The sequence below is a fragment of the Erythrolamprus reginae genome, chromosome 3 (genome assembly GCF_031021105.1).
Source record: "Erythrolamprus reginae isolate rEryReg1 chromosome 3, rEryReg1.hap1, whole genome shotgun sequence".
NCBI classification, from domain to species: Eukaryota; Metazoa; Chordata; class Lepidosauria; order Squamata; family Dipsadidae; genus Erythrolamprus; species Erythrolamprus reginae.
Genome location: NC_091952.1, coordinates 239,537,669 through 239,564,911, shown reverse-complemented (window position 1 = coordinate 239,564,911; position 27,243 = coordinate 239,537,669). Strand labels below are relative to the sequence as shown.

The window sequence follows — 27,243 nt, the reverse complement described above, 5'->3', positions numbered from 1 at the left end:
GACCCAGAAAAGGAACAGAAGACAGATCAGAAATGTCTATGACATTTACACCTTCATGAAGACTCTAGCCCATGTCTTGAATGCCGCCTATTCCTCCAGATCGAGGAGGAGAAGGAAGGAGAGAGAAAAGAGGTTGGGGTTTCCAAGGCTGCAGCCATGGCAGCTAGGGGGTTCTGATAGGGATCCATGTATCTCAGATCCTTTGGAGGAGGAATCCCGAGGAGAAGGAGGGGAACCACCTCAACAGATCTGCCCAATTTAATTACTCAGGGGATAAGGGTTCCAAAGCTCTGTCTCTGTGTGTGTGTGCGTTTCCCAAGTATTTTACTACCACTCTGTGGATGTGGCTTATTTTGTGGATGTGGCTTGATGGTCATGTGATTAGGTGGGAGTGGCTTACTAGCCATGTGACCATGTGGGAAAGTTGGATGTCCTGGCCCCCAATTCACTTTTGAAGATGTGCGACGTGGCCAGGGTTTTTCCATTTCCCCCCTATTTTATCCTAACTAGAAAAGCTCATGCTATTAAGAGCAGCCAGAGTAGCCAAGTGCCTTTAGTAGCACTTTCTGGACCAACTATATGATCGCACAAATCACACAATCACATTTTTATTACGGGAAACGTGACAAAAAGAGATGAAATCTCTGTAACAAACCCCTTTGGCCATAAATATAAAGAAAGGATTGAGAATCTGGCCAGTTTGTGCATTTTCAGAAGCAAATAAATCTTCCCCCACTACTTTATATTTATATTTGGAGAATTAATTAAAAAAATAAACCAGACGTAAATCTGATGGAATAGAACTCTGTCCGGTTACCAATGCATACATTTGCAGCTGAAAAATTTATTGTCTTTGTTCTTTCTTTGATTTTCCTTGTCCCCCATCATGTGTGCCCTAGGGTTATGTTTGCTTCAGATGCATATGTGCAAAATGTAAGAAAGAAGGGAGAAAAAGCGATTGGAGCCACAGTTCAAATTGTGAGAGCTTGATACAGGCCCAGTCAAAAATACGGCTGTTGTAGAAGAGTTATATATCATAAAATAGGTATTAGGTCAGCGATTTATTATTTTATTTATTTATTGGATTTGTATGCCCCCCTCTCCGTAGACTCGGGGCGGCTAACAACAGTGATAAAAACAATATGTAACAATCCAATTAATAAAACAACTAAAAACCCTTATTATAAACCAGACATACACACAAACATACCATGCATAACTTGTAATGGCCTAGGGGAAGGAATATCTTAATTCCTGCATGCCTGGTGGCATAAGTGAGTCTTGAGTAGTTTACGAAAGACAGGGAGGGTGGGGGCAGTTCTAATCTCTGGGGGGAGTTGGTTCCAGAGGGAAGGGGCCGCCACAGAGAAGGCTCTTCCCCTGGGGCCCGCCAAACAATGGCGAACCTTTTTCCCCTCAGGTGTCAAAAGTGCACGGATGTGTGCTATCGCACATGTGCGAGTGCCCACACCATAATTCAGTGCCTGGGGAGTGCGAAAACAGCTTTCCATACCCCCCCGGAGGCCCTCTGGAGGTCGGATAATGGCCTGTTTCCCAACTTCTGGTGGGCCCAGTAGGCTCGTGTTTTGCCCTCCCCAGGCTCCAAAGGCTTCCTTGGATCCGGGGAGGGTAAAAATGTCCTCCCCCTTTCCCCTGGAGGTTCTCTGGAAGCCAAAAATGCCCTCCCAGAGCCTCTGGCTGGTACACATGCGCATTGGAGCTGAGCTAGGGCAACGGCTCCCGTGCCAGCAGATATGGCTCCGTGTGCCACCTGTGGCACCCGTGCCATAGGTTCACCATCACTGGCTTAGGTCCTCCTCTTTGGGAATTCACAGACGAAATACATGGTGAGATGGCATTCCGTATCGTTCCATTGCCCGGTGCTGAGCATCTCGACACAGTCCTCGTTCTCTTGGGTGTCGTGGGGTGCTCCTTCCTTCCAATTGCTGTAGCTTGTCAACGGTGTACGGTCTGCGTACATGAACTGCCCTTCCTTCTCTAGGTCGTTCAGCCCTATAAAGACTCTGAAGAAGCCACTCTCGGAGACGTAATCCGAAATCACAGTATTAGCGGCTTCATCCTTTGGCATCGCTAAGATTCCTTCTCGAATCCGGCAGTGAGCCAGGGCTTCCCGGTAGTTCTTCTCCTCCTGGACAAGGTAGTAGTATTTTTCTTCTGTTTCTCTGATGCCTGCTAACACTTTTAGAAAGAGAAATTTTTAAAAAGTGTTTTTTTTAAATGATTGCCATTTCAGGATGCCTAAGCCTATAATCACAGATTTATTAATTCATTAATTCATTCATCTACCTACCTACCTACCTACCTACCTACCTATCTATCTATCTATCTCTCTATCTCTCTATATATATCTCTATCACTCTCCCTCCCTCCCTACCTAATCTACCTACCTACCTACCTACCTACCTACCTACCTACCTACCTAATCTATCTACCTAATCTATCTACCTAATCTATCTATCTATCTATCTATCTATCTATCTATCTATCTATCTATCTATCTATCTATCTATCTATCTACCTACCTACCTACCTACCTACCTATCTATATCTCTATCACTCTCCCTCCCTCCCTAATCTATCTATCTACCTACCTACCTACCTACCTACCTACCTACCTACCTAATCTATCTATCTATCTATCTATCTATCTATCTATCTATCTATCTACCTACCTACCTACCTACCTATCTATCTATCATCTATCTATCTATCTATCTATCTATCATCTATCTATCTATCTATCATCTATCTATCTATTTATTGTATTTGTCAAACAATTATTATTATTATTTTATTATTATTATTTAGATTTGTATGCCGCCCCTCTCCGAAGACTATAATTTAAAAAAATTATAGGATGGTAATTTATACAAATAAAACATTAGATAAGTAATGATAAAAAGTAATGATAGAAGACAATAGAACAATAGGACAGGGATGGTAGGCACAATGGTGCACTTTTGCACACCCCTTACAGACCTCTTAGAAAGGGGGAGAGGTAACTTGTAGATAGTCTAAGGTTAAAGGTTTGGGGGGTTAGGAGTAGAAACTACAGAGTCAGGTAGTGCATTCCAGGTGTCAATTACTCTATTGCTGAAATCGTATTTTTTCCAGTCTAGTTTGAAGCGGTTGACATTTAGTTTAAATCTATTTCATGCTTGTGTGTTGTTGCGGTTGAGGGTGAAGTAGTTACTAACAGGTAGGACATTTTGGTATATGATTTTATGAACTATAGTTAATTAGGAACAGAGACAATGGAGTTGTAAGTTGTCTAATTGGATAATTTCAAGTCTGGCGGAGTAAGGTATTTTGTTGTGAGAGGAGTGAAGGGCTCTTCTTGTGAAATATTTCTGGACTCTCTCAATTGTATTGATGTCAGATATGCAATGTGGGTTCCATACAGGTGAGCTGTATTCTAGGATTGGCCTGACAAATGTTTTGTAAGCTCTTGTTAGCAGTTCAATATTGCCAGAGAAGAAGTTGTGAAGGATTAGGTAATGTTGTTGCAGTGGGCTCTAGGACTTAGGTCATTGGATATGAGTACTCCAAGGTATTTGACAGAGTGAGGGTCATCAATAAGTTCAATTTTTCTAAGTTGATATTTAGTATTCTGATTCTTTTTACCAATGTGTAAAACAGAGATATAGATGTCTATATATTATCTTAGTTGCTCTTCTCTGCACTTTTTCCAAAGTCTCAACTTCTTTTTGGGCCTTCTTTGGACAAGTTTTGATCTATCCAAGAAAAGAAGATATTTTTATCTTGTTTTTTTATTTTGGCAGCGAAGGGGAGAAGAAGACCAGCATCATCGTTACATAGACCCCATTGGCATTCTCATAAAATTAAAAAAAATGAGTGTGAGGATGCAGCAGCTGATCAGAATAAAAGATCAGCCTGGGAGAATTTAAAAGGTTTGCAGGGAGCAATTCCATCTGTTTTTCTTCTGATAAACACTGCTCACATCCCCACGAATTGCTCCCCAAATTCAAAGAATGGCTCACTGGCTCCAAGCACTTGCATATGCTGCCATAAAGTCTCTTGGTGACATGGATTAAGCAGATATTTTTAATTGTTCTTAATCCCACCGAAGTAACTGCTTCGGAATGGTGTCAAATTGGAGGGTTGTGGATTGAAAGGATAAACGGGAGAGCTAATGGCAGCTAGAGATTTCCAGATTTAAAAAAAAATTGCCACTTGGTGCCAAGCCCAAGAAGTACCAATGGGAAAGGTTTAAATTGTGTGCATAACAGTGGAAAAAGTAATGAAAAGCTATTTGGGAGGATAAACCATAAAAGGAGCCTGCAACTTCTTTCCAGAGGCCAATGCACTAAGAAATGGCTTCACTCTCCGTGTATACAGTAGTCCCTCGCTATACCGCGCTTCACCTACTGCGGCTTCACTTCATCGCGGGTTTCTGAGGAAGTCGATCGGCAGTTTTAAACAGCCCGCTGAACTCGATCGGCAGGTTTTTTAAAAAAAAAAAATATCTAAAATTGTAAATACTGTATTTAAATACTGTATCTAAAATAAATACTGTGTGGGAAGGGTTTATAAACACTTAAAACAATGAAAACTTACCAAACAATTACAATATAAATACTTAAATAAGTACTATCAGTCGATAAATTCCCCATCGCAGATTTCACCTATCGCGGCCAGGTCTGGAACGTAACACCAGCGATAGGTGAGGGACTACTGTAAACTAGATTCTGATCATGGGGAGTGTCTAGGATGCTTTAGCCAGGTTTGCCCAATCAACAAAGGAGTTGGAAGGGACCTTGGAGGTCTTCTAGTCCAACCCCCTGCTTAGGCAGGAAACCCTACACTACTTCAAACCATAGATGGATGATCTCTGGCGGGCCCGGGACAGGGGTTTATCCTCTGTCCTGGTGCTCCTTGACCTCTCAGCGGCTTTCGATACCATCGACCATGGTATCCTTCTGCACCGGCTGGAGGGGTTGGGAGTGGGAGGCACTGTCCTTCAGTGGTTCTCCTCCTACCTCTCTGGCCGGTCGCAGTCGGTGTTAGTGGGGGGCCAGAGGTCGACTCCTAGGTTTCTCCCTTGTGGGGTGCCTCAGGGGTCGGTCCTCTCCCCCCTGCTATTCAACATCTACATGAAAGCTGGGCGAGATCATCCAAGGACATGGGGTGAGGTATCATCAATATGCGGATGATACCCAGCTTTACATCTCCACCCCATGCCCAGTCAACGAAGCGGTGGAAGTGATGTGCCGGTGCCTGGAGGCTGTTGGGGGCCTGGATGGGTGTCAACAGACTCAAGCTCAACCCGGATAAGACGGAGTGGCTGTGGGTTCTGCCTCCCAAGGACAATCCCATCTGTCCGTCCATCACCCTGGGGGGGGAATTATTGACCCCTCAGAGAGGGTCCGCAACTTGGGCGTCCTCCTCGATCCACAGCTCACATTAGAACAACATCTCTCAGCTGTGGCGAGGGGGGCGTTTGCCCAGGTTCGCCTGGTGGCACCAGTTGCGGCCCTATCTGGACCGGGACTCATTGCTCACAGTCACTCATGCCCTCATCACTCGAGGTTCGACTACTGTAATGCTCTCTACATGGGGCTACCTTGAAAAGTGTTCGGAAACTTCAGATCGTGCAAAATGCAGCTGCGAGAGCAGTCATGGGCCTACCTAGGTATGCCCATGTTTCACCATCACTCCGCAGTCTGCATTGGTTGCCGATCAATTTCCGGTCACAATTCAAAGTGTTGGTTATGACCTTTAAAGCCCTTCATGGCATCGGACCAGAATATCTCCGAGACCGCCTCCTGCCGCACGAATCCCAGCGACCGATTAGGTCCCACAGAGTGGGCTCTCCTCGGGTCCCGTCACTAAACAATGTCGGTTGGCGGGCCCCAGGGGAAGAGCCTTCTCTGTGGCGGCCCCGGCCCTCTGGAACCAACTCCCCCCGGAGATTAGACTGCCCCTACTCTTCCTGCCTTCCGTAAACTCCTTAAAACCCACCTTTGCCGTCAGGCATGGGGGAACTGAAACATCTCCCCTGGGCACGTTTTAATTTATGCATGGTATGTCTGTGTGTGTGACTGTTAGCATATGGGGTTTTTTAAATATTTAAATATTTTAAATTTGTCTGATTGCTTATGATTTGTTTTTACATGTTGTGAGCCGCCCCGAGTCTTCGGAGAGGGGCGGCATACAAATCTAAGTAATAAAATAAAAAAATAAAAATAAAAATAGTTCCCTCTAAGCTGAGCAGTGAGCAATCGCTCACTTAAAAAATCATCATCAACTCAGAGTTTTCCAAACCTGCCAGAAGCCGAGAGGGAAAGAGTGAGAGGGAAGGAGAGAGAGAGGAAGAGAGAGAAACAGATAGAAAAAAGAGAGGAAGGAAAAGAGAAAGAAAAAGAATGGGAGTAAGGAAGAGAGAAAGAAATCAAAATCTAGTTTGAAACTAGCTCAACTATTTAAGTGGCATTTTGATATTGATAGAGTTGCCCTATTATGAGCTCACTGTTATAGACACACAGTACAGTATTTTATTTGAAATTCTCTGAGGCAAAACAGGGTGGGTTTTTTATTTGTTTGTTTGTTTGTTTGTTTGTTTATTTATTTATTTATTTATTTATTTATTTATTTATTTATTTATTTATTTATTTATTTATTTATTTATTTATTTATTTATTTATTTTATTATTTATTTATTATTTCTGTGCCGCCCAGTCCCGAAGGGACTGCCGCTCAGACACTATACTTTTCCGCCCCCCCCAAAAAAAAATTAGAGGAACACTGCTTCAGACAAATGAGTTATCCAACATCTCTTTAAAACTTCCAGTGTTGGAGCATTCACAACTTCTGGAGGCAAGCTGTTCCGCTGATTAATTGCTCTAACTGTCAGGAAATTTCTCCTTAGTTCTAAGTTGCTTCTCTCCTTGATTAGTTTCCACCATTGCAATCAACAAAGGACTTTGGCATGAATAGATAGAATAGAATAGCAGAGTTGGAAGGGACCTTGGAGGTCTTCTAGTCCAACCCCCTGCTTAGGCAGGAAACCCTACACTACTTCAGACCATAGTTCCCTCTAAGCTGAGCAGTGAGCAATCGCTCACTTAAAAATCATCATCAACTCAGAGTTTCCAAACCTGCCCAGAAGCCGAGAGGGAAAGAGTGAGAGGGAAGGAGAGAGAGAGGAAGAGAGAGAAACAGATAGAAAAAAGAGAGGAAGGAAAAGAGAAAGAAAAAGAATGGGAGTAAGGAAGAGAGAAAGAAAATCAAAATCTAGTTTGAAACTAGCTCAACTATTTAAGTGGCATTTTGATATTGATAGAGTTGCCCTATTATGAGCTCACTGTTATAGACACACAGTACAGTATTTTATTTTGAAATTCTCTGAGGCAAAACAGGGTGGGTTTTTTATTTTTTTGTTTGTTGTTTGTTTGTTTATTTATTTATTTATTTATTAATTATTTCCTGTGCCGCCCAGTCCCGAAGGGACTGCTGCTCAGACACTATACTTTTCCGCCCCCCCCCAAAAAAAAAAATTAGAGGGAACACTGCTTCAGACAAATGGTTATCCAACATCTTCTTTAAAACTTCCAGTGTTGGAGCATTCACAACTTCTGGAGGCAATCTGTTCCGCTGATTAATTGCTCTAACTGTCAGGAAATTTCTCCTTAGTTCTAAGTTGCTTCTCTCCTTGATTAGTTTCCACCCATTGCAATCAACAAAGGACTTTTGGCATGAATAGAATAGAATAGAATAGAATAGCAGAGTTGGAAGGGACCTTGGTGGTCATCTAATCCAAGCCCTGCTCATGCAGGAGACCTATACAATGTAGTACAGGTAGTCCTCAACTTATGACCACAATTGAGCCCCAAATTTATGTTGCTAAGTGAGACAATTTGGAAAGTGAGTTTTTTCCCACTTTATGACTTTTCTTGTCCCGTTCATTAAGTGGATCACTGCAGTTGTTACGTTAATAACGTGCTAGTTAAGCGAACCTGCTACCCCATTGACTTTACTTTCAGAAAAATCACAAAAAGGGATTACCCTAGAGCAGTGATGTCGAACCTTTTTTCCCTCGGGTGCTGAAAGAGTGTGCATGCGTGCTATCGCGCATGTGTGAGTGCCCACACCCATAATTCAATTTTCATTGTCTTATGAAAATATCCTGCAATCTGGGAAGATTGTTAGCACCGCTTTAGGGCTGAAAAAACCTTTTTCAGAGAGAGTAGCAATGAAAACAAGCCTACAAGGGAGGAAGAGGTGGAAGATCATTAAGGCTGGAAAGAAAAGCTTCGGAAAAGCTATGTTTGGAGTGTAAGACACACCCAAATTTTCAGCCTCTTTTAAAAGGGAAAAAAGGTGTGCCTTATATTCAAAAAAATACAGATATCTACATTGCAAACCGCCCACAGAGTGCTGTAAAATGCTATGATAGAGATATGTATGCTTAAATGCTATGGCTTTGGCTGTGGCTAAGCACGACTTGGATAAAGGAAAGATGTTTTTGAGTTTGTAGCACATCTCCAGCTTAGAATGTTTTCCCCTGAATTTTGATGGCATGGTCTTTGACAGATTTGGACACTTTGGTTCAACTTCCAGGGGTCCCATATGAATCCTGTTGTGGTTAGCTCTGGCCCAGCTCCTGCCCCAAGGACTGTGGATGTGGGGGAGACATCCACATGCTGCAGGCCTGTTTTGACCCGGTGGAATCTGCTGATGAAGGCTCCTCTGACCAAGAAGACATGAGTGACAAGGAGGAGGAGAGTGTAGCAGACAGCTCAGAAGGAGATCAATTATCTAGCTCCTCCTTGGATTCAGAACAAGAGTTAATGATACAGCCACGCATGCGGAGAGCGATGCATAGGCAACAACAACTGAGAGATTATTATCAAAGAAAATGAGGCCACCTGTGGTTGGGTGGGGCTGTGGTAATTAGTGAGGCTGCTATAAATAGCAGTCTGTGTGTTTGGCCATTGTGGAGGATTATCTGTTGGTTGTGTTTCGTGCCTGCTTTACTGACTTTGACCGTTTGTGTGCTGAATTTAAACCAGAGCAAAGTGTGTTTCACTTTGTGAAAGAAGAAGGACTGTGAATTGCCTCACAGCTGCAAGCTAAGTATCACAGAACTGACAAGGGACTTGTACAAATTACCAGTTTGGTTGGAGATCAGTGCTCTTTGCTATACCAAAAGAGGGTTTAGTTTAAGTGACTTTTCATTATAAAGAACATTGTTCTGAATTTCCAAACGTGTGTGTGTCTGAAATTTGTACCTGTGAATTTTTGGGAGGAGTCTACCAGAGAGCCCAACAGAACAGAATCCTAACTAAAGAGAAACAAACAGAAACTAAGGATATGAAACCTACCATTCTTTACGAAGTTAATGGAATTTTTGAGTCGAGCCACGTTGATGTCCAGTTGTCCGACAACTTTGCGATATTTCCCACAATCACAGACACCACCTAACTCAGTATAAATATAGAAACATTAAGTATCAAGATGACATGAGCTTTGGGTCTTAAATAACTTTAATTAGATCTATACATTCCTTCTTCAATGTTATTAATAAGTGAACCTATTATGTTTATGCATCTCAATTTCTCACAAATAGTTCAAACATGCAGATATTTTTTTTGTCCTCAAAATAAACCCTTAAGTTAAGCCTTTTGTATACTGTGCTGGAAATTATTCCCTGTAACCTAATAAAGAGAGGAAGTGACTCCACCAGTCTCTTGTCTCTTCAGTATCAGAACTCAACACACAAAAAATGTAAAAGATGAACAAAAAATGTGTACCTGCTTTACCCTTTCCTCCAACGACTCCAGATTCACCCTTTAATCCTTTGTCACCTAAATAAAGAAGAAAGCACATTGCATTTGACTGGAAAGTTGCAGGCACATTCACAAAATACCGTATTTTTTAAGAGTATAAAACGCACCTTTTTCCTCCCTAAAAGAGGCTAAAAAATCAGGTGTGTCTTATACTCTGAATGTAGCTTTCCTTTCCCCCAACCCTAACTAGGTGCTAATGATCTTCTCAGCTCTTAACTTGCTCTTACCTTGCAGGTTCTTTCATTGTTACTCTTTGCGAAGAATGTTTTCCAAGCCCTAAGTCTTTGCAGGTTTTTTTTTTCATTGCTCTAACTTGCTCTGCATAAGTTTTTTTCCAGCCCTAACCAGGTGCTAATGATGTTCCCGGCTTTTACCAGCTTGCAAGCTCTTACATTGTTACTCTCTGCTAAGAATATTTCCTCTCCAATGTTTATATCTACAACCTCCCTGTCTTTGTAGTTTGGGTTTCCCCCCCCCCCCCCCCCCCATTCTCTACTTGTTGTAAATGTTTCTTTTCAGCCCTAACCAGGTGCTAACAATGTTCCCAACTCTTACCGGCTTGCAAGCTCTTTCATTGTTACTCTCTCCGAATAAGGTTTTCTTTAAAGCCCAAACCAGGGGATAAAGTAATGTGCTGAAACTAACCAGACTAAGGATACTAGCCAGATGAATATCTGGTAAGCAGATTCTTTTCCCTATTTTCCTCTCCAAAAACTACGGTGCATCTTATACTTTGGTGCAGCTTATACTCAGAAAAATACGGTAGGTCTTGAGAAATGGATAGAGCACAATAAGTGGGATGGACCAAGGTAAATAAGTTCAATTTTACATACATTGGGTTAAGTTCCACTGAATAAAGATAGTCCTTGATTTACAACAGTTTGTTTAGTGACTTCAACATTTCAATAGGACAAAGAAAGGTGACTTGTGATTGTTTTTCACACAGTTGTTGCAGCATCCCCAGGGTCCCATGATCAAGATTTTGGACGCTTTGGCAGGAATTTATGATAGTTGAGCTGTCCTTGGGTTATGTGATCACTTTGTGCAACCTTCTGGCAAGCAGAGTTGATGGGGAAGCCAGATTCACTTAACGGCCATGGCAAGAAAGTAGGGAAAAACTCACTTAACAAACTTAGCAAAAGAAATATTTTGGCTCAATTGTGATCCTCTACCAATTTTTTTAAAATTTATTTGTTTATTTGTTTATTTGTTTGTTTGTTTGTTTGTTTGTTTGTTCATTCGTTCATTCGTTCATTCGTTCATTCGTTCATTCGTTCGTTCGTTCGTTCGTTCGTTCGTTCGTTCATTCATTCATTCATTCATTCATTCATTCATTTATTTATTTATTTATTTATTTATTTATTTATTTATCTAGTCCAATACACAATACATATAGAAGAGAATAGACATGTAGTAATATGTATAAAGAAAAGGATAGAAGAAAATATATAAAAAATAGAGGAGAAGATATATGAAAGGAAGAAAATATATATGATATATGAGATAAAGGAGAGACAATTGGACAGGGGACGAAAGGCACACTAGTGCACTTATGTACGCCCCTTACTGACCTCTTAGGAATCTGGAGAGGTCAAATGTGGATAATCTAAGAGTAAAGTGTTGGGGGTTAGGGGATGATACTACAGAGTCCGGTAATGAGTTCCACGCTTCAACAACCCGATTACTAAAGTCATATTTTTTACAGTCAAGTTTGGAGCGGTTAATATTAAGCTTGTATCTGTTGTGGGCTCTTGTGTTGTTGTGGATGAAGTTGAAGTAGTCTTTGACAGGCAGGACGTTGCAGCATATGATCTTGTGGGCAATACTTAGATCATGTTTAAGGCATCGTAGTTCTAAGCTTTCTAGACCCAGGATTGTAAGTCTAGTTTCGTAAGGTATTCTGTTTCGAGGGAAGGAGTAAAGGGCTGTTCTGGTGAAGTATCTTTGGACATTTCCAAGGGTGTTAATGTCAGAAATGTGGTATGGGTTCCTAAGAGATGAGCTGTATTCTAGGATGGGTCAGGCAAAAGTTTTGTAAGCTCTGGCAAGTAGTGTGAGATTTCCAGAGCAGAAGCCATGTAAGATTAGATTAACAACTCTTGAGGACTTCTTGGCAATGTTGTTGCAGTGGGCTTTGGCATTTAGATCTTTAGTTATTAGTATTCCGAGGTCCTTGACCGAGTGGGGATTATCTGTGATCATTTGTTCATTCAGTTTGTATTTGAAGTTCTGATTCTTTTTGCCGATGTGTAGGACAGAGCATTTGCTGGTTGAGATTTGGAGTTGCCATTTGTTGGATCAGTCAGAAACCGAGTCTAAGTTGTGTGTGCAGCTCAATTTTTGCTACCGGTGTGGCATCCTTATCCTTACCGATAGCAACCCGATACTGGATTGCAATATATAGGAGGTGCAGTACACAGGAGATTTAACTTTCCTTCCCTTGCTGCATCTTATAAGACTCCATCCCTAGTTGCTATTAGCAGGACAAAAAGCTCAGTGGAACTTCTGCTCTGAAAGGAATAATTTTCAATAGTGCCAAAGCCCACTGCAACAATATAGCCAAGAAGGCTTCAAGAGTTGTAAACCTAATCCTACGTAGCTTCTGCTCTGGCAATCTCACACTACTTACCAGAGCTTACAAAACTTTTGCCAGACCCATCCTCGAATACAGCTCATCTGTTTGGAACCCATATCACATCTCAGACATTAACACCCTTGAAAATGTCCAAAGATACTTCACCAGAAGAGCCCTTCACTCCTCCACTCGAAACAGAACACCCTACGAGACTAGACTTTCAATCCTGGGCCTAGAAAGCCTAGAACTAAGACGCTTTAAACAAGATCTAAGTATTGCCCACAAGATCATATGCTGCAATGTCCTGCCTGTTGGCGACTACTTCAGCTTCAACCACAACAACACAAGAGCACACAACAGATTTAAACTTAATATTAACCGCTCCAAACTTGACTGTAAAAAATATGACTTCAGTAACCGAGTTGTCGAAGTGTGGAACTCATTACCGGACTCCATAGTGTCATCCCCAAACCCCCAACACTTTACCCTTAGATTATCTACGGTTGACCTATCCAGATTCCTAAGAGGTCAGTAAGGGGCGAGTACAAGTGCACTAGAGTGCCTTCCGTCCCCTGTCCTATTGCTCTCCTATATCTCCTATACCTTTCTTCTATTCCTATATCTCTTCTTCTATTCTTTCATTGATATGTTCTATTACTATACTTTCTTTTCTATTATTTCTTAGATATATTTTACTATGAGTATCTCCTCTATAACCTTCATCATGTATTTTACTATGTGTATATAGATATATACCCACAAAACCCTCATTGTATATTGGACAAAATAAATAAATAAATAAAATTAGAGAGGAAAGAAGGCAATCTTCTGTATTCCTGCACTATAAAAGAATACACATTTATATTCTGCATTCACTACCATATTCAGCGTCAAGGGAATAATCAGCCAGTGGGAGGAAGGATTATATATGTGATGGCTGCCATCTCCACCTCCACCTCCATATATTTTCTGCCACAAATTCAGTCTTTCCATTATTATCTTTGTTTTCCATCCCAACCTGATTTGCATTACGCATATCTCCCACAGTCGATGAAGAAGTTCAAACTGAAAACAGGTAGGGCATTTAAACAAACAAAACCCTGAAATTTGCTTCCAAATCAACCATGACATTTTCACAAGGAAGAAATATAAAATTTTGGAATGGCTTTTACTATCCCTGGATTTAAATATTAAATATATGGAGAGATCTTAAACATGTAGTACATTATAACCATATTTCTAAGGTAATAGAATTCTGCAAGGAACAGTTGGAAAATATACAACTAAGAGCAAAAAACCCCCCATATTTGGATACAAAGAAAAGTGAAACAGTTGTTTCCAATTTAGATAATGCTCCCCGGAGCATTTTTATTCTTGAAACATCTGAGAATTGCATAGAAATGCATATGTTGTTCGTGAATGTGTAAGTGAACTTGATAATATTCGCCTACTCACAACATGAATTCCCAAATGCCTATTAGCCAAGCTCCCATCAGAGCTGCATTATGTTTAACTAGCCAACTCCAAAATTCCTGCTTCTATAGGGAAATCCCATATTCTGTTCCTTTCAAAATAAAGTTGGCCATGTAGTTTTCAGAAGGTTGATAGGGATGTACCAAAGGGGATGACTGTTCCAGAGGGATGCAAAAACTTGGCTAGATTGAAATTTTTTATTAATCTTACTGGAAGGGATGGGGATTGAATCTATGACCTTCTGTGTTGGCACCCCAATGAGCTACAGCACAGACTAGGACGGTCCTATTCAGTAGTGGTACAGTCAGGTACGCAGACCCGGTTGGAAAAAAAGAGCACATACAGCTCCAGCTAACCGGCTGGGGGGGGGGCATGAATGTTGGCACAAGATTTGGCTTTTGCACATGCGTCACTCAAGGACACTTGCGTGCGCGAGATTTCACTGATTTTGGACATTTTTCAGCCTACACAGAAGCAAAGAAATCTGCGAAAATCGGCAAACTTTTACACCCTCGCATCCTCGCATGAGATTTGGCTTCCGCACATGGGCAGACCTTCCTTGGGCAGACCTTCCTTGGTCCTATCCTTGATTTTGATCTGAGAAGACTGCAACTGAATGGAGGTCTCTTTTTCATTGATGCCTGTTGAAGAGATCTTTGACCATGCTTCTGCTTTTTACATTTTCCCAGCATTTAGAAACATAGAAACATAGAAGTCTGACGGCAGAAAAAGACCTCATGGTCCATCTAGTCTGCCCTTATACTATTTTCTGTATTTTATCTTAGGATGGATATATGTTTATCCCAGGCATGTTTAAATTCAGTTACTGTGGATTTATCTACCACATCTGCTGGAAGTTTGTTCCAAGGATCTACTACTCTTTCAGTAAAATAATATTTTCTCATGTTGCTTTTGATCTTTCCCCCAACTAACTTCAGATTGTGTCCCCTTGTTCTTGTGTTCACTTTCCTATTAAAAACACTTCCCTCCTGGACCTTATTTAACCCTTTAATATATTTAAATGTTTCGATCATGTCCCCCCTTTTCCTTCTGTCCTCCAGACTATACAGATTGAGTTCATGAAGTCTTTCCTGATACATTTTATGCTTAAGACCTTCCACCATTCTTGTAGCCCGTCTTTGGACCCGTTCAATTTTGTCAATATCTTTTTGTAGGTGAGGTCTCCAGAACTGAACAGAATTTGAACAGAACTGAATTTGGTGAAATAAACTCAAGTGTGTCAAATGCTTGTTTTAAAACAGGGATCTCAAACTCGTGGTCTGCAGGACAATAGTTTGCGGCTCCCACCTCAACATCAAAGTGTAATGTTAGTGCGGTCCGAATGTAAGGTGACCAAGGGGTGGGGACAACCCCAGATCGGCAAAGCAAGCAGCCTCAGGAAAGCCACGTGCCCATCTCCTCTCTTCCCCGTTAGAGGGTGGCTGACTCAAGGGCGCTTGCGCGAGGTGGTCTTTTGGGGCAGAAAGCGCACCGTGGTTCCTCCTCTGTCGCGAAGCCCGCTTCTCTCTTCCCCTTGCCGGTTGCTGCCACCACCGGCGCCCCACATGCCTCATTGTGGCCAGTGCTGCTGCAGCAGGTGAGGCCTGCGGCTTGGGCTCTCCTCCCTGCCCACCCGCCTGCTTCTTCAGCTTTTTCGGGTGAAGGCAGTGGGTCCGAGCGGTGAACGGAAAGGCAGGGTGGGGTATTTAGATCGGGGAGGGCGGGGTGTCTCTCAACCTTGGTCGCTTTAAGACTTATGGACTTCAACTCCCAGAATTCTCCGGTCAGCTATGCTATGACTATTCCTGAGCTATGCTGGCTGAAGAATTCTGGGAGTTGAAGTCCAAATTCTTAAGGTGGCCAAGATTGGAGACCTCTAGTTTATAGAAAAAAAGAGAGAGGAAGGAAAAGAGAGAAAGAAAGAGGGACAGAGAGAGAGAGAGAGAAAGAGAGGAAGGAAGGAAGAGAGAGAAAGAGAGAGATATTTATTTATTACTGATTTATTTATTTTTTTCTTATGAATTTGTTAATTTATTTTTATTTTTAAACACAAAATAAGATGAAAAAATAAAGACATTTGATAACATTGGAAGGTTTTTGTAAGAGTTTTTCTTGTGGAAAACCTGATGCGGCCCAGCCTCACCCAAACTCTACCTCCAGCGGCCCCTGAGTAAATTGAGTTTGAGACCCCTGTTTTAAAATAAGCCCTTTAGTTATTTTTTTCCTCCTTTCACGTACTTTGCTCTTGCATTTCATTGTGCAGACTCTAAACCAGTGGTGAAATCCAAAGTACTCAAAATTTCCATTATCGGTTCTCCAAAGTACTCAAAATTTCCATTATCGGTTCTCCAGAACCTGTTAGAACTTGCTGCATTTCACCTCTCCTCTAAACTATAATGAACTCCGCAGACATCATTATTTTTTATTACTATGTATTGCTATTTATTACAATTTTAATTTTTTAATTTTTAATTAGAAAATTAAAGGGGGGAAAAAGCAGACAGCATTATTAAGGAAAATTGAAATGCGTTTTTCCAAAAACATAAATACCAAAAAGTGTTTGAATGGATTCATGAAATGGGAAGCATACGTTATCAGTACTTGTGTTTTGAAAATAAAAGTCTTCAGTTTCATTTGGAACCATAAACAGCAGGTGTTTTTTTTTCAATTTTATACTGAGGTTTACCATCCAGTGAAGACATGGGATCAGTTAATACTTACCTTTTTTGCCAATTGGTCCAATTTTACCTATCGTTCCTTGTTCACCAATATCTCCAATTGTTCCTTTGTTCCCTGAATCAGAAATACAATAAATAGGAGTTTGTTTCATTGAGTCTCAGAGCACAATTTAATTGTATTTTAAGGTATTGCAGATTAATCAAACTGGAGTCCTTCCTTACTATTTAGTAAGGCTGTATTATTATTATTATTATTATTATTATTATTATTATTATTATTATTATTATTATTATTATTATTATTCTCATCTTTCCTATTACCTGTCCTATCGCCTTTTCTACTTATGACTATAACTTTGTTGCTTGTATCTTTACCATTTATATATTTTTTATATTTAGTTTCCTAGTATGATTTATGTTGATTGCTTATTTAGTATCCTACGGTTATCACTATGTGTTGTATTTTATGATTTATGATGAATGTATTTATATGACTATGATCATGATTTATCACTTATAGATTTTATGTATCCTGATAGCATCTGCACCAAAGACAAATTCCTTGTGTGTCTAATCACACTTGGCCAATAAAGAATTCTATTCTATTCTATTCTATTCCATTCTATTCCATTCCATTCCATTCCATTCCATTCCATTCCATTCCATTCCATTCTTGTACAGGGCCAGATATTAGATAGGTTAAAGTCTAAGATAGGAAAGAGTTCTTTAAATCAGAGATCTCCAAACTTGGCAACGTTATGATTTGTATACTTCAACTCCCAGAATCCCATGCTGGCTTCTGGGAGTTGAAGTCCACAAGTTGTAAAGTTGTCGAGCTTAGAGAGTTCTGCTTTAAATAATTTCCTTTTTTTTCTTGTTGCCCTTTTTTGCACCTTTTCCAGTTCCATTATCCTTCTTGAGGTGCTGTGACCAGAACTGCACTGCACTGGCTACCGATTAGTTTCCGGACACAATTCAAAGTGTTGGTAATGACCTATAAAGCCCTACATGGCATTGAACCAGAATACCTAGGGGACTGCCTTCTGCCATATGAATCCCAGCGGCCGATTAGGTCCCACAGAGTTGGCCTTCTCCAGGTCCCATCGACAAAAAAATGTCAGCTGGCGGGACTGAGGGGAAGAGTCTTCTCTGTGGTGGCCCTGGCCCTCTGGAATCAACTCCCCCCGGAGATTCAGACTGCCCCCGCCCTCCTTGCCTTCTACAAGATGTTGAAGACCCATTTATGTCACCAGGCATGGGGGGATTGATGGCCCCCCTTTCTGACGAGTAGGACTTGAGTGTGGTGTGATTGTGTTGTTTGCCTATTTTTTTAATGATAGTGGGTTTCTTAATTTTGTCTTTTATCATTAGATTTGTATTTTTATTGCTATTGTTGTTGTGAGCCACTCCGAGTTCTCGGAGAGGGGTGGCATACAAATCTAATAAATTATTATTATTAACTGTACACAGTACTCCAATTGTGATATCACCATCAATTTGTACAGAGGCAATACAACATTTACTGACTTATTTTTGATTCCCTTCCTAATCATGCCAAGCATGGAATTTGCTTTTTTTACTGCTGCTGCACACAGGGTTGACATCTTCATCGAGCTGTCCACCAAAACCCCAAGATCCCTTTCTTGGGTTGTCTCAGAAAGTTTGGTCCCCATCAGTTGATACGTATAATTGGGGTTGTTTGCCCCAAAGTTTGTGAAAGCAAAACATAGACTATGGAGCCAGGGGCAGATTGCTACTATTGCCACTACTGGTGTGAAGGAGGGAGAGAGAGAGGAAGGAAGAGAAAGAGAGAAAAGAGAGAGGAAGGAAGAAAGAGAAAGAAAGGGAGAGAGAGAAATAGGGAGGAAGGGAGGAAGGAAGAGAGAGAGAATGAGAGAGAGAGAAAGAGAAAGAGAGAGGAAGGAAGGGAGAGAGAAAGGGAGGGAGAGAGAGAAATAGAGAGAAAGGGAGGAGGAAGAGAGAGAGAGACAGAGAGAGAGAGAGAAAAAGGAAGATATATTTTTTTTGCTCCATGTAGACCATATTTTTAATGAAGAACACTTTCCCCCCCCATCAATGGTGTCCCTCTTTACCAATGTGAAAATCTGGTCATTTTACCCGTGGAGGCTTCTCCCTGCCTTTTCTGGCCCTATTTCCTCCCAGGAGATTCCTAGAGAGGCCCCACAGAGGCTTCTTCCTGCCTTTTCTGGCCCTGTTTCCTCCCAGGAGATTCCTAGAGAGGCCCCACGGAGGCTTCTCCCTGCCTTTTCTGGCCCTGTTTCCTCCCAGAAGATTCCTAGAGAGGCCCCACGGAGGCTTCTCCCTGCCTTTTCCGGTTACAGTTTCAGAGGCTCGGTTTTGTAAGTGAAAAATGGTTCTTGAGAAGAGGCAAAAAAATCTTGAACACCCGGTTCTTATCTAGAAAAGTTCACAAGTAGAGGCGTTCTTAGGTAGAGGTACCACTGTATTGTGCTGCTGCATTTATTACCTTCTGAATCATCAACGGTTTGCTCAAAATACTGGTTGCTGGGCAACAAAATGGAAGGGGACTCTCAATCTGAATTCAAACTTGTGAACTTCCCTGGTGTATCTAATTGTCACTGTATGACTCAGAATGCTGGTCTATACAGTAGTACGAGCTGCTCCACATGCGAGTATTCCAAGTTAAAAGCCGAGACGCGAGCAAAATTTCTGTTCGACACCCGAGCTCAAATTCGGGATACGAGCCGAGCTTCCACTAGGTGGTGCAAGAATTCCTTGCTTCCAGTTATCTCGGCGCGAAAAATAAAGTCTAAAGGCATTCGTTCGAGATGCGAGTTGATCGACTTACGAGCTCGGGTCAGGAACGAATTAGACTCGTATGTCGAGGTACCACTGTATAGGGTTTAATCTAGCTGAGGTTTATTTTTTCCCCATAGGTTTATTATTATTATTATTATTATTATTATTATTATTATTTATTGGATTTGTATGACATTTGTATTCTGATGACATACGGTACATATCTTACCCATCAGTGTATGAGAATAACATTGAGGGAGTTGATTAGATTAGATTAGATTAGATTTATTGGATTTATATGCCGCCCCACTCCGCAAACTCGTTGCATATATGTCTAATGGTGTTTTTTTCCCTATAGTCATCATTTAAGACTATTCTTTTCAGACCAAAACATAACTCCTACAGGCATCTCAGCAGGGAGTTTTGAGTGATGCAGATAAGCTTGGAAATGTCATGTTGCTTTTTTTCCCCCTACAAGAGTGCAAAGAAAGGGAGAGACAGCCATCTGTTACTTGACAGCTCAGCGTGGTACATCAGTGGAGACAAATCAAAGTCAAACCCTCTTCAGAAGGGGCTCCAGTTTCTTGGATTGGACAAGAAAAGCGTATGCAACATCTTTTAAGTGGCGTAGCGGAGAGTATGTGACAATTTTTTAAAACTTAGCAATAGCAAAGCATTTAGACTTATATACCGCTTCACAGTGCTTTACAGCCCTATATGCAGGGGTGGGCAGCTGGCAGGACGGGGTGGAGTGCAGTTCCACTGGCGGAAATGAAGATGCGTGCGCAGCTCCAGCTGATCGGTGGCTGTCACTTCCTGGATTATTGGTCTCGGTTCATCTCTCCTTTTTCCCCCTGCTGCTGCTGCGTCTGTGATCGTTGCTTTTTTCCTCTTTCTCCCTTCCTGGATTCAGACGAGCTTCCCTCTCTCCTGCCCGGCTCCCCTCCAGCCTTGCGCGGCCATCTCCCGCCTGAGGTCCAAGCAGAAGTCATGGGTGGAAGCGGTGCTGGCAGCATTTATGCTTCTGGCAGCACCTGTTCACCTAGCTACCCAGCCTGAGGCAGTGGGGGAGTGACCCAGGAAAGAGAGGGTGGGAAACGCGAAGCAAATTGTCACCCCAGTGAGCGACACTAGTAAGGCTGTAAGTCAAGGACTTAACAGTTCACTTGAATGATGATCGTTCAAGCCACTTCCGCCTGATCACATGGCCAGCAAGTCACTCCTACCCAGTCACATGACCATTAAGCCACACCCACAAAATAAGCCACATCCACAATGTGGCAGTAAAAAATTTGGCTGCCCATTACGGCTTAGGGCCAGACTTTCTTTGAGACCGCCTTCTACTAAATAGCTCCCAGCAAACAATAAGGGCCCACAGAGTTGGTCTTCTCCAGGTTCCATCAGCTAAACAGTGTTTGCTGGTGGGTCCATGGGGGAAAATCTCTGTAGCTGCCCCGGCTCTCTGGATCCAGTTACCTCCTGAGGTCCAGACTACTGTCACCTATTGGCCTTCGGGAAAGCAGTAAAGACCTGGCTTTTCCAACAGGCCTGGGCCATTGATCCTATGGTGGTAACCAGCAAATCCAGCCATGAACGGTATGCAGGAGTTTAATTGTTGTATTGTAAATAGTTTTAAAACTTTTTTTAGAGGTTTTAGTATCATTATTGATGTTTTATATTTTTGTTGTGAGCTGCCTAGAGTCCTTAGGGAGTTGGGCAGCATAGAAATTGAGGAAATAAATAATTACATAAATAAAACTGATTTATTGCTAAATAGCTTATGCATAGAATCTTCCCAAGTAACAGTGGGCACCTGCTTATAGTTTGATAAGAGTCAAGAGAATTCAAGGGAGGTTGGGCTTAGTTTGCTTGTGACTACATAGGGATTCTGGGCTGGTCCTACTTTTGACTCCACCCTAGCTTCTGCTGCTCTTTCCGCTACCTCCCATCCCATTTGGTCTGGCAAGAGGACCATGCTGTGGATGACTAAGGAAGGTCAGCTTGTGGGACCCAGGAGGAAGGCCTTTCCTGCCATCTCGTGGAACATCATTCTGCCTGAGATTAGGTTGTCAGATCTTACTGGCCTTTCACAAGACCCTGAAAAACATGGTTTTCTGCCCAGGCCCGAAACCCAGAAAGTGTAATAAGACTCTGCCTGTTAGCTTTGTTGATGGTTATTTTATGATGCTCAGTTGGTATAGGGTTTTATTTTATATTATGTGTTTTATTTGTTATTATTTATTTTATTACAAACCTCTAGAGTCATATTTGTGAGGTAGATGGCTGTATCAATCAATCAATCAAACCATTTCTGAAATATTGCTAAAACTCCAGAGACCTTAGACCACGCAACCACCAACATCAACTGAAGGTTATTACTCTGGATAATTTTCTTTATAAGCTTCCTTTTAAAAAGTTCCTTTCCTCCTGTGATTAAGAAGTAAGGTAAGCTTTTCAGAGTGTAAAAATAATTTATGGTGTAGCTGAGTTTATACACGTAACTAGATTGGGTGATGGCCTAATGGCTGCATTGCTATTACATACTAAACTTGGATAAACCTGATTTTTTTTTTAGCAGCCATGGTCTCCTCCCCCCATGTGGAATTGACCTGGGAATAGCACACCAATAGATTTCAGCCCAGGAACGGCACGATGGGCAGATTCCTGGGCGAAATCTGCCATTTTTTTGCTTTTGCGCATGCACAGAATTCAATTCAATTCAATTTATTATATCTGTATGAAGTAAAAATAGCGTGCAAAAATAGCTCAAATGTCGCTTGCGCTCATGAAATATAGGCAAAAATATAGGTAAAAATAGCCGAAATCTCGCAAGATCTGGCTTGCTGCGCATGCTCAGAAACCAAATCTCACACGGGGAGCATGCACACATGTGCTGGGAGCGTGCATGCCTGTACCAGCCACCGAGGACCATCCAGTTAGCATGGTATGTGGCTGCCCAATACTATTTTTAGGGCTTACTGCCCTGTCCCAACCCAGCCAATTTGGGTTAATTTACGACCAGGTTTAAGCATGCAGCCTGTGTGTAACTCTGAAGTAGTTAAGGGACTGTTCCAATATTTTTAACTGTAAAGAGAGTGCTGTAAATTGATTTACCTTTGGATCCTGTGGGGCCAAGTTTCCCAGTTTTCCCCATTTCTCCTTGGTCGCCCTTGTCACCATCATCTCCTTCAATCAGAAACAAAAAAAGAAGAGGAGATGTAACAACAAAGTTTAGGAACTGCTGATCTGATTTTATTTTTGAAGACATGACGTTTTTTGATGTGCCACGTCCTTCATAATACCTAAATTACAGAATAACAGAATTGGAAGCAATAGTAGGTTGCTGCTGGTCACCTGATGGTGAAAATTTGCCCCCTCTTGATGAACCAGTAGTGATGGCTGGCTGTCCACGACCCTGAAACGGTTGTCTGGTCGCCGTTCCTTGAAAGTGACTTGAAAAGAACCCTCTGAGCAAGTGCAGAAGATCTTTTGCATGATGTGGTGGGAACTCTTCCTCATCTGAGCTGGCATCCACAGAAGCCATTACTAATAACACAGGTCTACAAAAAATATTTTTTGCAATCATCGCAGTTGACCTTGTACTTTTCTGATTTCAAAAATGTATATAGTTTTTCTGAAGCTGGTATAGTTTTCACGGAGCAGCATCATTATTATAAGGTATAGGACAGTGATGGCGAACCTTTTTTTCCTTGGGTGCCGAAACAGTTTGCGGGCGCACTATCACACATGCGTGAGTGGCCACACCCATAATTCAATGCCTGGGGAGGGTGAATACAGCCTCCCCTACCCCCTGGAGACTCTCTGGAGGATGGAAACGGACTATTTCCCAACTTCTGTTGGTAGTTGTGCATATGTCAGGGAGCGGAGATTTATTATTTTATTTATTTATTTTATTTATTTATTTTGTCCAATGCAAAATAATACACAATGAAGGTTTTAGAGGTTATACTTGAGTAAAATATATTAGAGAAAGAATAGAAGTGAAAATTTAGGAATAGAATATATCAATTAGAGAATAGAAGGATATTATGAGAGTAGTATAAGAAGAATAGAATAGAAGAATATTAGATAAGAAGAATAGAATAGAAGAATAGTAGATAAGATATAGGAGATATAGGAGAGACAATAGGACAGGGGACAGGTGGCACGCTAGTGCACTTATGCACGCCCCTTTCTGACCTCTTAGGAATCTGGAGAGGTCAACTGTGGATAGTCTAAGGGCAAAATGTTGGGGGTTAGGGGAAGATACTACGGAATCCGGTAGGGAGTTCCATGCTTCGACAATTATTCGATTACTAAAGTCATATATTTTACAGTCCAATTTGGAGCGATTAATATTAAGCTTGTATCTGTTGTGTGCTCTTGTGTTGTTGTGGTTGAAACTGAAGTAGTCGTTGACAGGCAGGACGTTGCAGCATATGATCTTGTGGGCAATACTTAGATCAGTGTTTCCCAACCTTGGCAACTTGAAGATATCTGGACTCCAACTCCCAGAATTCCCCAGCCAGCATTTGCTGGCTGGGGAATTCTGGGAATTGAAGTCCAAATATTTTCAAGTTGCCAAGATTGGGAAACACTGAGTTAGATCATGTTTAAGGCGTCGTATTTGTAAGGTTTCTAGACCCAGGATGCGTGCGCATCTCCATTTTTCTAACTGGGACTGCGTACTGCACCATCCATGCAACACCCCAGTACTGTCCACATATTTGAAACTCGTTCAACCTTGGGAATTCTGCACTAGCGGCGTGCCAGCAAACACACACCCCCTTTGAAGATTTATCATTAAAATCAAGAGGAACAGGGAAGTGTGTCCACTGTTGGTATCCATGGGAACAGAAGTGTCTGCTCTAGTACTGTAATAGATTGCTGATGCAAAGCAATGCTTGGCACATGGGCACATGCAAATTAATATAATTCTGTACAAGCTTCCTCCACAGATTTGACATTAAACTATTTAACTGAGGTGGTTTTTGTTGATTTGCCTTGAGCCATTTGCCTCAATGTCTTTCAATGACTTGAAAGTCATTGATCTAAGTGCCAAAGCCCACTGCAACAATATCGCCAAAAAGGCTTCTAGAGTTGTTAACCTGATCCTACGCAGCTTCTGCTCTAGTAATCTCACGCTACTCACAAGAGCCTACAAAACTTTTGCCAGTCCCATCCTTGAATACAGTTCATCTGTCTGGAACCCATACCACATCTCGGACATCAACACCCTTGAAAATGTCCAAAGATACTTCACCAGAAGAGCCCTTCACTCCTCCACTCGAAACAGAATGCCCTACGAAAGCAGACTATCAATCCTAGGTCTAGAAAGCTTAGAACTACGTCGCCTAAAACACGATCTAAGTATTGCCCACAAGATCATATGCTGCAGCGTTCTACCTGTCAATGACTATTTCAGCTTCAATCGCAACAACACAAGAGCACGCAACAGATTCAAACTTAATATTAACCGCTCCAAACTTGACTGTAAAAAATATGACTTCAGCAACCGAGTTGTCGAAGCATGGAACTCATTACCTAACTCAGTAGTGTCAACCCCTAACTCCCAACATTTTTCCCTTAGACTATCCACGATTGACCTCTCCAGGTTCCTTAGAGGTCAGTAAGGGGCGTGCATAAGTGCACCAGTGTGCCTTCCGTCCCCTGTCCAATTGTCTCTCATTATCTCATTTATCTTTTCTTCCTTTCAAATATGTTCACCTATACTTTTATATCTTTTCTTCTATTCTTTTCTTTACTTATATTATTACATATCTTTCTCTTCAATGTGTATTATGTATTGGACAAAATAAATAAATAAAAATAAAAATAAAAAATAAAGAAACGACAGGCTTTACAAAGCTAAATTGATGGCCATAGATTTAAAGTATCTCACTGAATATGAACTTTGCCTATCTTGTTGTAATTCCTGTTGTTGCTGAGCTCTTCTCTGGGATAATAATGAACTAGGGAATATGGTTCCTATGATGGCGCTTAAAATAAGGTTGGTAGGTAGGTAAGAAGATAGGCAGATAAGTAATTTTGGAAGAAATATCCATCTGGTTTATTTCCGAGCTGGGAGAAAGGCACTGAAGACAAAATGGAGGCTGGAGGCTGATTGGAAAGATGGTTTAATGATGAAGCAGAACCGCATGGATTTGTGATTCTGGGCAGTTGACCACATGGAGTTAAAGGTGGGTGGCTTTTATACCCTCTCTGGGCTCTGTGTTGTGGAAACACATGCCTTCTATTGGCTGTATGGGGCCATGTAAAGGTTATATAGAGGTCATATCTGGCTCTATGGGCAAAATACAAATCCTAGGTCAGTCATGGTGGATTTGGTTCATATGCCAAAATGGGAGATGGAGTGCAGGGGGTCATGCCCATACCCATAATTCCAACATGCATAAGTGCTCTCTTATATTTCCTATACCTTTCTTCTATTCCTATATCTCTTCTTCTATTCTTTCATTGATATGTTCTATTCCTATATCTTCTTTTCTATTATTTCTTAGATATATTTTACTATGAGTATCTCCTCTATAGCCTTCATCATGTATTTTACTATGTGTATATAGATATATACCCACTAAAACCCTCATTGTGTATTGGGAAAAATAAATAAATAAATAAATAAATAAATAAGTGTGTGACCCCCCCCCTCGACACACAATGACATGCCCATTTTTTTACTCTCTCTAGGCTTCAGAGCATTTCTAGGAGCTTGGGGAGGCTGAAAACAGATTTTTTTTTATTTTTTTCCCTTCTAGGCTCTGGGTATGTTTTCCTGTTGCAGTAAATGAGGTTGAATGTGTATAATTTTAGAAGAGCTGTGCATGCATGTGTGTGTTTGTGCATACACACACAGTTTATATAGTAGATAATGTATATTTTTGTGTGCCTGTGTGTAATATGTATGTACACATATGGCATATATACATAGAATTAAATAGTATATTTTGCATGTTCAGTAATAGTAAATAGATAGGGAAATTGTGTATCTTTGAGGCGAGTAGAGGCCAGGCACCCTTACCCAACCCCTTGATGTGAGTGACATCAAGTTGGCCACCTTTAAGCCAGTCACATGACCTTTAAGCCACCTCTTCAGTCACATGATCGTCAAGCCACTCCCACCTGGTCACATGGCCAGCAAACCACACCCACAAAATAAGACACACCCACAGCGTGGTAGTAAAACATTTTGCAGCCCTTCACTGCTCGTTAGATGTATAATCTGAGTGATTATGGCTCCTTTGGCAAACTAGGGTTAAACCACAGCCTAGCCTTTCTGCTCTGGGATCCGACATAGAACAAACCCCTTTGAAGGAAGGTGGATGAAAGTCCATTTCCCTAAATATCCAGCTGTTAAAATAAGAGACAACATGAGGAATGTGGCCAAGATTTGTGCCTTGCTGCCCTCTTGTGGTGTTTTCAGTTGTGATGTTTAACTTTTTTTAAATGATTTTTTTCGACAGGCTTGGCATTCCCCAGCAAATTATGATGTGTGAACTACATGGATACCACTATTATCCTCTTTACAGTAGTATAATTCAATCTTGATTTGATCAGATTTATATCCCACTGAGTTCAACAGATCTATAGTTGAATGGTAATTGGTTTTGTACTGGGTGTATTTATTTATTTATTTATTTATTTATTTATTTATTTATTTATTTATTTATTTATTTAGTTAGTTAGTTAGTTAGTTAGTTAGTTAGTTAGTTAGTCCAATACACAATGAGGGTTTTAGTGGGTAATTTCTAAAGAAATTAAGAAATAAAAAAAAATGAAAGACAGAGAATAGAAAATTACACCAAATAAGATAATATAGATAAGATAAATATAGGTGTAAAGACGCAGCAGAATAAAAAAAGAAAGCTAGAAAAAAAAGAAAAAGAAA

At 41.2% G+C, this 27,243-nt stretch overlaps 1 protein-coding gene across 1 annotated transcript in view; it reads right to left on the bottom strand.

Annotated features, from left to right (window-relative positions):
* Positions 1–1,048: 1,048 nt before the first annotated feature.
* Positions 1,049–27,243, bottom strand: part of COLEC10 (collectin subfamily member 10) — a 36,005-nt gene continuing 9,810 nt past the window's right edge. The window contains exons 2-6 of the mRNA XM_070748234.1: positions 22,452–22,523; positions 16,600–16,671; positions 9,795–9,848; positions 9,366–9,461; positions 1,049–2,199 (exon numbers count right to left, since the gene is read on the bottom strand). Coding sequence (XP_070604335.1) covers positions 1,808–2,199; positions 9,366–9,461; positions 9,795–9,848; positions 16,600–16,671; positions 22,452–22,523 — 686 coding nt within the window. The 3' untranslated portion in view covers positions 1,049–1,807. The remainder of the gene's footprint in view (positions 2,200–9,365; positions 9,462–9,794; positions 9,849–16,599; positions 16,672–22,451; positions 22,524–27,243) is intronic.